The sequence below is a fragment of the Gavialis gangeticus genome, unplaced genomic scaffold (assembly GCF_001723915.1).
Source record: "Gavialis gangeticus isolate Ggan-Ray unplaced genomic scaffold, GavGan_comp1, whole genome shotgun sequence".
In the NCBI taxonomy this organism is placed as follows: Eukaryota; Metazoa; Chordata; order Crocodylia; family Gavialidae; genus Gavialis; species Gavialis gangeticus.
This window is the reverse complement of record NW_017728997.1, coordinates 45,023,750-45,035,000: the sequence shown is the minus strand read 5'-3', so window position 1 is coordinate 45,035,000 and position 11,251 is coordinate 45,023,750. Positions and strand designations below refer to the sequence as shown.

General features: G+C 41.2%; 2 protein-coding genes across 5 annotated transcripts in view; one reads left to right on the top strand and one right to left on the bottom strand.

Moving 5' to 3' along the window:
• The window catches only part of CENPP (centromere protein P), a 484,341-nt gene that overhangs the window by 102,400 nt on the left and 370,690 nt on the right, over window positions 1–11,251 (bottom strand). The gene's annotated exons all lie outside the window — the stretch shown is intronic.
• The window catches only part of ECM2 (extracellular matrix protein 2), a 43,499-nt gene that overhangs the window by 13,930 nt on the left and 18,318 nt on the right, over window positions 1–11,251 (top strand). For both annotated transcript variants that reach the window (XM_019505115.1, XM_019505116.1), the window contains exons 3-5: window positions 4,537–4,725; window positions 8,250–8,831; window positions 9,198–9,313. In XM_019505115.1, the coding sequence (XP_019360660.1) occupies window positions 4,537–4,725; window positions 8,250–8,831; window positions 9,198–9,313 (887 nt within the window). The remainder of the gene's footprint in view (window positions 1–4,536; window positions 4,726–8,249; window positions 8,832–9,197; window positions 9,314–11,251) is intronic.

Genomic DNA, 11,251 nt, shown 5'->3' with positions numbered 1-11,251 from the left:
CTAACATGCACTACTTATGTGAAACCATTTATTTAAAACATTTATATTAAGTAGAGGAAGATATCATATACATAGAATGTATTCCATGTAAGCTATTCTAATATGTTTCAGAGACCATCACAAACATACTAAAATAATATGTGGTTTCCTTCCCCCCTCCAACTCCCACTTATCTTTATCTTGTTTTTTTATCCAAAAGTAGAACTAATTATTGAACTCATTTTAACTGGCATCCAACACTAGATTTACACTATATTTCCAAAGGTTAGAAGTCCTGTGCTTACCTGCCAAGGACTTCAACCACAAAGTATTTTCTAGTTTCTAAAATTCAAAATTTTTGCAAGTTAAGATCAGATCTGGAAAACAGTCTATTAAGTAACAGACCTGAAATCATTAATCATGCTTCTGAATTTAAAAAAAAAGATTTTAATTTTGGTTGCTCTGTTCATATCTAACGTATATATAAGTACTTCCTAAGGATGTTTCAGTTCAACCCGAAGAACCCAAATAATATTCCCTATTATATGAGAATTACCACGTTTGACAGCATATGAAAGTGAAGTTTCAAGAAAGCATACCAAGCTCCAAAACTATATTAGACAAGGTGGTGGCAAACAGACAAGATACTTTCAATGAAGACCTCTCAAAGGCCTCTGAGCACTTTTAAGAAAACTGTCAATTGTCAACAGTGAAGGTGAAAGGTAATTTTATTTGGACTGGGAGCTCATAAATCAAGATTATCTCAGTAACTTCCTTATCTCCAGAAAACTACTAAGAATGATGGTATGTTTCTTTTAGCACCTGCACTTACTGACTTTTCCTGTGAGCAGTGTTGGTCTTGGGGTCCCCATGGTCAGGCCACCTTTTAAAAATGGTAATAGGTCATTTCTTTCCGCTGACTTTGCTCTAATGTCCATTTCCTGGAATGTCAATACAAACCTCAAACGCTATGTTGTGAATTTCTTCCAAGATATTAGGATGGCGTTTATCCAGGAACGACTATATAAGTATCTTCCTCTGAATTTTTCTTCTGCTGAGTTGGGAAGTACTAGTTATTGATTCAGGACAGATCCTTATTACACCAAGCCTGACAAGTTTTGGGACTCTGAGAGGAGGGTCTCAAGTTTGAGAACCAAGACCTGAGAGTTAATGTGAAGATTATAATAGTAGTGTGTTCACTGTAGTTTGTTCATTCACAATTTTTGCCACCTTTACTCTCAGTACTTGATGCCATCAATTCATTAAAGAGGACTATTAGCCCACTTCTGAAATAGGTTGCCAGGACTATTAACCAAACCTCAGAAGTTTATTTCCATATTTTGAAATTTTGGATATCCATCCAAAGTGTTGATCTTCTTACAGACTTGAATTACTTTAAATCTAAAATGGACCGAACATGAGTGACTGGTGCCTCCTTAATTTGGGGGGCACCCACAGAAGCCGCTGACAGCGGCAGCCCTGTCAGGGGGAGCATGTGCACCACCGTGCACCCCCTACCAATCGCCTATGGGACTGCATGTCATTGATTGCCTCTGTACCAAAGAGAATCTTGTGGAAAATTGATTCTTGTTGATATGGTTCCTTTATTTTACTTGACTTTGGGGAAAGAATAAACTTATCTCTGAGATATTTGGTGAGTTCCACTGCATCCCAACCACCCATTTTCTGACACTATTCACTCACAGGAGAAGACCTAACTTGAAGCACCTCTTATAATGGGATGCATGCTAAATTTGTCCAGATTTGGGAATATACACAAGAGTATATTTCAACTCTTATGCATGGATGGGTAATATCATCAATTTACACTTGAACCTAGAACGGTAGTGACTTCTAAAGGAAACATATGAACAGACCATTTGAAGATTCTCTCATTGGAAGGATGGAGGAACTTATTCCCTTGCCTCATTGATGATTCACCTATATTGACTCAAAATAATTTACCAACAAAATACTTAGAAGGACATCAGAATTTAACTTGCAGTTCCAATTTCTTCAAGTGGAATCACACTGCCCCAAGGACATACCTTTGGAAGTTTTGAATACACAGTCAGTGCTAGTGGAGACAAATGATTCATTGGGATGTAAAATACTATACAAGTTAGCACCTTTCATTGCAGATAAGGCTCTGCAGGTAAACAGCTTGTGGGAAAGGGGGATGCTTTATGGCCCTCCCAACTGTTTTGGCTATGTATAGACATTCAGGATGTTAAATTGGGTTCAAAATGGCCACTTGATTTAAAACTTAACTCATCCCAGTGTCAACCTTACATTTACAGACTGGGTCTCAGTGACCAGCAATCCATCTAAACGTGTAACTGAACTGAAGTTCCATGCATCCAAACCAGTCTAAAAATTGAAGACCCTGTTTGATTTAGGTCAAACTGGCGTGTGGAACTTCCGTCCACTTTCTCTGCACAGCCCCAGGGCTGGGAAAACCCAGTACTGGCCCCACTCTTTTCTATTCCTTAGCTACTCTTTTCATTCCTCACTTCTCTTGCACTAGTCTATTTTTTGCACCTCTGGCCCCTTGCTTCCCCCCAACCAGCCCTCTCAACCACCATTCCACAAGGCACTCTGAGTGCAGCCACTTTTATGTGTTCACTGCTGCTAGAGCCAAGCAAGTAAGCCCCAGTGAGGGGAGGGGAGGGATGGGGATGTAGGTTTGCAACTGCCTCCCACCCCACCCACGGGTAATGCCTGCCCTCCCATCCCAGCTGCAGGTTGCGCCTGCTCCCCCTACCTCTCATGGGTCACACCCACCCCCTAACCCACCCATATGTTGTGCCTGCTCCCCCAACCACTCATGGGATGCACCTGCCCCCCAACCCACACCCACAGGTTGCAACTGCTGCCCCATCCCCAGAGGACCCCCGATACTCTCCAGCCTGCTGGACCCCCAACCCGCCCAGATAGCCAGCCCCATTCTGACTTACCTGATATCAGGCAGCAAGTTTGAATTGATTTAATCTCCCCCTAACTCCCCCAACCTAATGCCCCCAAATGCCTGTACTTAGTCTTCATGACTGGCTTTGCCTATATGCTGTATACGAACTGGAATTTATTCCTTTGCCCTTCTCTGAGGTTCACAAGGCTTTGATGAAAGATTGCTACTTTGCAAGCTATTAGAAAAGGGGTCCTATAACTCATAGAGTTGCATGTGCACTTTGCAAACTTACCCACAGATATGTAACACTAATTCTGGCCTGCTTTATATGAAGGTCTTTTCACATGGCACGCTCAACTAACTGGGCATAGGCCTAATCTGCACATTTGTTGGGAGATGGATATCACTGTCTCCTGTCATTCCTGAGGCTGGAGAAGAGATGTACTATCCTCCAAACCTTCCTCAGATATTTTAAGTGTAGCAGTTTTGAGGACAAAAACCTCAAAGTCAGTTAAGATACAGATATTTATTTAAAATCCTTTGACAGTTCAGCTTTAAAAGAAGACCTGAAATTTCCTGTTGGGCTCCTTAGAGACCAAGAATTTTGGAGAGTTCTTCCTGAAATACATATTAAGTCCTGACTCAGAGCAAAGAAGTGATCTCTTTCTAGTTGCTGGGGAGATGGAGAATATCTTACCTGGAAGACTGACAAGGAGGGACTGAAGCCATGTCTACACAATAAACTTATACCAGGCCTGACAGTGTCATCATCAAAAACACTATATTGCAGCAAGTTACCTAAAGGTGCCACTGTCTGGCATGGTAGTTTTACCATGTAATCATAACTTGAGAAGCAAAACTAATAACTAGCTTCTGGTACAAAGGTGCCCTATTGTAAACAGGTTACAGCAGAATTAATTCCTTCAAGGTGAATGAATCCCTTTCCAGGTAGAGTCAAGAGACCAAGTACTGAACAGGCCAGTGAGAATGAACTGATGTTAATTTACACCTACTGCCAAGTCAGGCTTGAGGCACAGTGGCAGGAAAATGTTAAAGAAGTTCATGTAGCTGCTGCCTCCATGTTTAACCAATTCTTTAGAAAAATAGGGCGTTTTATTTTACATGCAACAATTTGGCATGTTTTTAATAGGACTATGCTCACTTGTGGCTAGTCATGACTTCGACGGTTAATAGTTTTTCTACGCACTTCAGTAGATACAGTTTGGCTGTTGGTACCTAGAGTACATGGTGATAAATACTTTAGCAATATAACTACAGACTGAAAAAACTGTTTAGTGTTTTCTACAAAAGCTGTTGAAGAGTCTGACACACCCAGTGCTTTCAAGAGGAAAACTGAAAGTGATATACCATAGACATATTCTCAATATATTGTAATATTTATAAATAAGAACAATATAGTGCTCCCTTCATATTAAGAGCAATAAAAGCATTTAATATCAGAATGATTAGTTAACTAAACAGAATATAATGAAGATCCAATAAAGTACTTTTAATATTAATAATTTTTCTACATTTGAAAACTAATTAAATCAAAGATCTAAACATACAAACTGTACTTGTGGGCTTTTTCAATTAAAGTTATTAGATAATTACATAACTCTTGTTTTTAATTGTTTTCTTTTTGTCAGGAAAGAATGGTCGCTGTATAGCCAATGGAATGATTATGTATGATAAGGCCGTGTGGTCCCCCAAGCCCTGCATTACTTGTCTGTGTTCAAAAGGAAAAGCGATTTGTGATGAAACCATATGCCACCCTCTAACATGTCAAAAAACTGTGATACCTGAAGGAGACTGCTGCCCAGTTTGCTCCGAGATTGGTATAGTACCCCATATTGTCTTCTTACCACCATATAATTTAATACTTATTTTACTATTTTAAGATTATTACAATAATAAGTGCAAGAGACATCACCTATAAATACAAAGCTGTTCAATAATTTTTGTACATATCTGTTTTATGCAGAAAGTAGAAAAGTCCCAAATTACATAACAAGAGTAATTTTATATATGTATTTTTCTTTACTGAACAAGCAAATGTTCTACATTAATTTTGTTTTATGTAAAAGCCTACATGATCTATTAGCTGTATTCTAGTTTATTGTTTTTAAAGCAAATATCTGCAACAGGTGATGGAACAGGGTCCCATTTTTTTTTTTACTTACTTTCCCCTCTTTTCTCCTTTACTCATATTATGTCAGCTTTATAATACATAGAAAAAAAGAATGTCTGATTATATTTTATATAAGGTTCCATTTATGATGGCTATCAGAACATAAAACACACAATGTTTCTTGTACAGCTCTATATTAACAAAGTAGTTTAAAAACAGTGCTTATAAAGCAACCTATTGATCTTCAAGACTCTCAGTCAACCAACCATTTATTTAATTGTGTGTATATATGTGTGTGTGTACCCCACTCCCCCCCCCACACACGTAGCAACACTAAAAATGGAATCACCTGAAGGAATAGGAAGGGCTGCCCTGCAGAAGGACAGAGTGCGAAGAGACAGTTTATCCCAGTAAGGATACCATTTGCCCTAAGGGCGAGTGAAGCTTTTTTGGAGGTAGTCCTCTTGGAAGTGGGAAGAGCGATGTAATCCCAGCACTGTTTGAATGAGAGATGTTAGCAACAGCCCGGGAAGAGTCCTGGCTTGGGACTGGCTGAGAGGCTTGGTTAAAAGAGGGGAACAGTTTTCTGGTGGGGTGGGGGAGGGTGGTGGAGAGGAGAACAAGAGAGAGAGAGTGGGGGTGAGAGACAGGCTGGAGACCAGGGAAAGGATCTCCCTATGGCGGCCCCCAGGAAAGCCCGTTAGAGCCCTGCAGAAGCAGCAGTGAGAGGCTGCGCAAGAGTGCTACACTGTGTCCATTCTCTCTCTCAGCCCTGCCAGGGCAGGCACAAGAGGAGCTGCCTGTGAGGAGACTTCAAGCCCGGGAAGACCCTCCTGCAAGACCCTGTGTGGCTGGGTGAGCACAGGAAGGGAAGGGGACGCAGGACCAGGGGGCACTGCTTGAGACTGCCCTGGTTTTTCCCCTGTGAGTGAGAAGGCACTGGGTAGGGACAGGGTCAGGGTGCTGGAGGGAGCCCTGGGCTAGAGGGGCAGGGACTGCTCCAGCCACAGGAGGAGCTGCATTTGTTGGGTGCTGTGAGGCTGTACTGGGCAGGGGAACTGTTACAACCTACAGCCTAGGCACTGCTCCCTGCTGAGCCGGGAAAGGGGTCTGGGCAGGAATCAATTCTCTTGCAGGGACTGCAGGGGAGGAGCCACCGCCTGCTACATTGAGACCCCAGGGTCCTCAGTACACAGTGTAAATAACTTCTTGATGGTTTATTAGTTGGAGTATCAATGTATTTCTTTAATGGTTCCTTATTTATTGTGGGTAATTTGTATGCCTTGCCCCAGTGTAATGTGTATACAAGAAACATTAACCTTAAGCCACCATCACCAGGTCATGCAGTGTTACCTTTGCTCTATTGCATTGGTTATATGTTACCTTGTAAATAATTAAGTCCTGTAAATAGTTTTATAACAGTCTGCAAGGCTGTTTGATTGTACGGGGAGTTTGATTGTACGGGGAGGCTGTCTACTTGGGGATCTCACTATTCAGGTGAAGGAGCGGGTAGCATCCAGGGATACATACAGTTTTATCAACTATTTCTAAAATTCATGTAACAAGAAAGTGCAGGTAAAAACTAGGCATTGTCATCCCCTACTGCATAAAATGAGTTTTCAATGTAGAAAACCTTATTTATATTGAAAAGCAATCAGGGCTCGTGGACAAAGTTGATATCTTTTATTAGACCAACAAGATGTTTGAAAAAAAATGTCTTTAATTGCAAGCTTTCAGGCACAAACACCCCTCATCAGGCATTAGAGAAAAGATTGTAAAAGTTCTCCTGGGTAGAAATGAAAGCTCATATTTATATCGAGAACTTGCTACTTAGTTTTCACTGAAGCCATTGGCAATTGAGTATGAGCACAATGACTGGATCCCAAGACTTTTTTTTTTTAAATATGATATTTGCTAGAAGAGGGCTTAATTATGGTTACTAAGCACAGGAAACAAGCACCAAGTCCTATGATTTGGAGGCTTCTTGGGAATCTCTGGCAGCATTCAGCTGTATATTGCTAGTGCTATACGTACCCCTGCAGTGCTACAAAAAGAAGGTGGTCAGATGTGAATCTTGCCCATAGCACTAAAAAATGGTGCAAGCACTGCAAAAATATTTCTGGATGGAACAGGAACTTCTCTAGCCACAGTGCCACATGTAATGTCTGAATAGTTATATGTAGTGCTACAGAGGGGTCTCTCGCTTATTCCCCAGCATCCTACAATGCCCCACTTTCCTCTGCCCTGCACGGGGGAAGGAAAGAAGGGAGAACAGCTGTGGCAGGCTTAGTGACAGCCCACTACTCCTGGAACAACTGTCAGTATGGGCAAGACTGGGACTGGGATTGGGCTGGTCTGTGGAGAGCAGAGAGCTTCAACCAAGACCAGGGGCTACAGTTCTGTTTGCCATGGCACTGCTATAGGGACCAGTGCAGTGATGGTGCTGTTGCTGCAGTGGTGCTACCACTGCTAGTGAGGAGAGGGGCAGGCTGTCAATGGTTGGGAGGAAAGAGGAGCAAACCCCAATCACCACCTAACTAGAGAGCATGCCTTTGTAGGGATCTTGTAGTGCTCTATTTGGGGAGCTCTGAATGTCTGTATACCTGTATACCTCTCAAAACACTGCTTTTGTTGCATTTCAAGATGCTGTTGTACTTGTAGTGTACATATACATGTCTGAACACTGCTTCTGAAGAACAGCCAAACATATCTTCCTGGCCAGCTTGACAACATTAGTGAGGTCTAATCAGGAGGTGTACGTGTTACTCTGATAGGAGTTAGAGCTGAGTTTTAGGAATGTTATCCCACTATCACCCCTCCCCCTACTTCTTTTTGCTTGCACCCAATTTCTGGGAACATAGTTTTTAACAAACACAACACTGCAAAAAATATATCATCAAATCAACCCTATATTCAGTTTTTTTAAGATTACTTTGATTAACTTTCTTTTACCATCTTAATTACACTTTTATAACTAAATGTACAGATAAATACTTAACAGTACCCTATGAGAATATCTACACATCATGTTGATTTAAAATTAATTAACCATTTCACAATATCATATTTTTATTCTTTAAATCATATTCTCAGTGTAAATGTATTTATCATATAAATCATTTCTATGCTTGCAGAGATTTATGTATACTAAAACTAACTTCACTGTACTTTCCTCTTATAGTGCCATTTTTTTCCTTTCACTTCCATTACCATGTTCATCCTTATTTTCAGTGCCAAACAGTATTTCACTGGATGACACATTTGCATTTTCTGGTGATTCTCCAGAACCCAATGACCCTAGTAACCCACTCCTACTGCAAACACAACTGACCCAAGCTAAAAGTGATGAGTTACTTAGAAGAGAAGAGGATAAACTTAACGAGAAAGAAATCCATAAAAAGGTTAGGAACAAAAAAAGAAAAGGAAAAACACCTCAGGAAGTTAAAAGAAGACAACAACTTGAAGCCCAGCAAAAATCAGAGGAAATAAGTAGAAGAGAAGAAGCAGCAAAAATAATATTTGAAGACAAAGAACTACAATTTGAAAGCGAGGAAGAAAAAAAGGAAGAAAAATATGTAGAGCAAGAAGTAACACAACGGAATAGTGAAGAGGAAGAGTATGAGCATGGACATATTTTAAGAGGTGATGTTTTCAGAATGCCGCCTCATTTCCCAATTCCTGTTCCTTCAGCAGAAGTTCCTCCTTTGCCAAATGGATGTTCAATCTCTGACACGACAGTAAGCTGCATTGATGCCAAACTTACACAAATACCACCAATTACAGATCCAGAACTAACAAACTTAGAGCTTGCAGGTAAGCAATAATTTTGCTTTAATAATTTTCTTCATAAATTAAAATTAGCCCTCCCTAAAACACAAACAACTTTGTTAGCATATTGTATATAAAATATTGTACTACAAGTTTTTTATCACCAAAAGTTGCAAGGCATTTTATGATTAAACCTGACAATTAGACAACATATTAAAGTAGTAACAAAACTTCCTATCACATCTAACTATCTAATTTCCATTTTAAAATTTATAAGCTACTAGCATTATAACACAAATACATGTAGTTGACCTTATTTCCATTAATACATTCTTCACCTGTATAGTACAAAGCTACCTGACTTTGATCATGACAACATGACTCAGACTTTTTTTTTTAAAACTGTCTTAGGAAATGACATCACTGCCATTCCAGATGAAGCATTCAATGGGATCACTAATTTGGAAAGGATTGACCTTAGTAAAAATAACATTACCTCTCCAGCCATAGGTCCACGTGCATTCAAAGTAAGGAAACAACCATTCTAGTATCTTTTTTACTGATTTTGCTTCAAGTAGATTTACTGAATCCTGAGGGGTTGATCTTCCACTGGCGCAAATTGTCATAGCTCCCTTTTCTTCAATGACCAGGAAATTTACATCAGGTAAAGATCTCCTTCTATGTGAGGAACATATGGCCAGGCAAAATTTGACATTTTCAAAAAAATCATATGTTGCCAGCAATAAACCAGTTCTGTATCTGGTTGAATATTATTAACTAAACAAGTTATTCAGTGCATAATACTGCTCCTCAGTTAGTGTTTTTCTGGTATTTACCACTTCCAATTTTGAGATGTTTAAATATAATTTCCTGTGATGAAAGTTCTTTTTTCAAAATTGATTTGGGAATTTAGGCTCCATTTTAAAAATCTATAGATAAATAAGTTAGTGCTTTGAAGAGTTTTGGCTTGAATAGGTCAGCAATCTTCATGCTGTCCCACCAAAGTACTTCAGCTCAGATATGGAGCAAAAACTAGGGCCTGGTTTACATCATGATTTCACATTTTTCACAAAGATTATGAAATTAAGTGAATTGTTTCACAAAGATTATTAAATTAAGTAATTTTCATGATAATGCAATTTTTGTGTGCAACTGCCTGAGCCTTGGGGAGGCACTGGGCAGGGTAGGGGCTAATTGAGAGGAGGCTCAGGCAGGCGCATGCTGCTGGATGCCCAAGTGGGGGCACCTAGTATGGGCAGGTCCCCCACCTTGCAGCCTGCTCCTTGGGAGCTGTTGGGGTGCCTGTACTGTTGTGCAGTGCCCAGTCCCTGTCCATTAACCACACTGATGTGCAGCTTGCCCTCCATCTACTGCATGCTCCTACAGTTCCACCCACCGCTGCCTTCATCATCACTGCTGCCATTGCTAAAGGGAGGAGGTGGACAGAGAAACTCAGCACTAGAGCTGCCTCCAACCTCCCCTCCTCCAACCTCTAGGCCCCTTGCTGCCTGGTGCCAGGCACGCTGCCAGGTGAGTCCCGCCCCACAACCCTCACCAGCATGGTGGGTCCCCAAGTGGGTCAGAGGCTTTATTCCCTACCCCTGTCTTTCTGGACACCCCTGATCCCTGCCCTCAGCTTGGCACTGTGGGCTGGGCTCTGCCAGCCAGATGGCCCTAAACCTGCCTCCTTAGCCAATCAGTGGGTACAGAGGGGATGCCATGATCTGGGTGCGAAAATAGCAGCCCCTGCCACAATCGGGCCACAATGTTTGCGAGCTGGGCCTGTGATTTAAACCAGGCCCTAGCTATATCCTGTAATATTTTCTAGTTCATGCTTGATCAAATATTAGCTGTAAACCAAAACATCTTAATTAGCATTAGGCTGGATGGTGCTCTTTGTTTTGTAATTCAATCCTGCTAAGTGTCAAGGACTTGTATTTAATTGGTGCAAGGTTGTATTTAATTTAATTTTAATTAAAAAGCTTGTATTTAATTAAAAAAACCCATGAACAGTGCTATTGGTATGAATGGTACTCCTTTGTATCAGAGCCCAAATATTCAGAACCTGCCAACATGAAGCACTACGTGTGCTTGCACACATGCCAGGAGGCTATTCCAATGTACTGTAATTACAGCGCATTGGAGCAGATGCTTGAGTCTGCTGGAGCGTGCTAACTAGAGGTTGTCACACCAGACGACAAAGCCAACATATTTAATGATTTCTTTGCCTCCATTTTCCTAAGCAGGGACCGGAACAGTCACCCCCCGCTGGGTCCCCCTCAGGCCCCAGGGGAGGCACACCTAGGCCAAGGGTTAGTGAGGAACTAGTTAGGGAACTTCTGGAGGGACTGGATGTATTCAGGTCAGCTGGTCTGGACGATCTCCTCCCCAGAGTACTAAGGGAATTGGCTGAGGTCATTGCAGGACCCCGGCACGGTTTTACGAGCACTCGTGGTGCTCTGGTG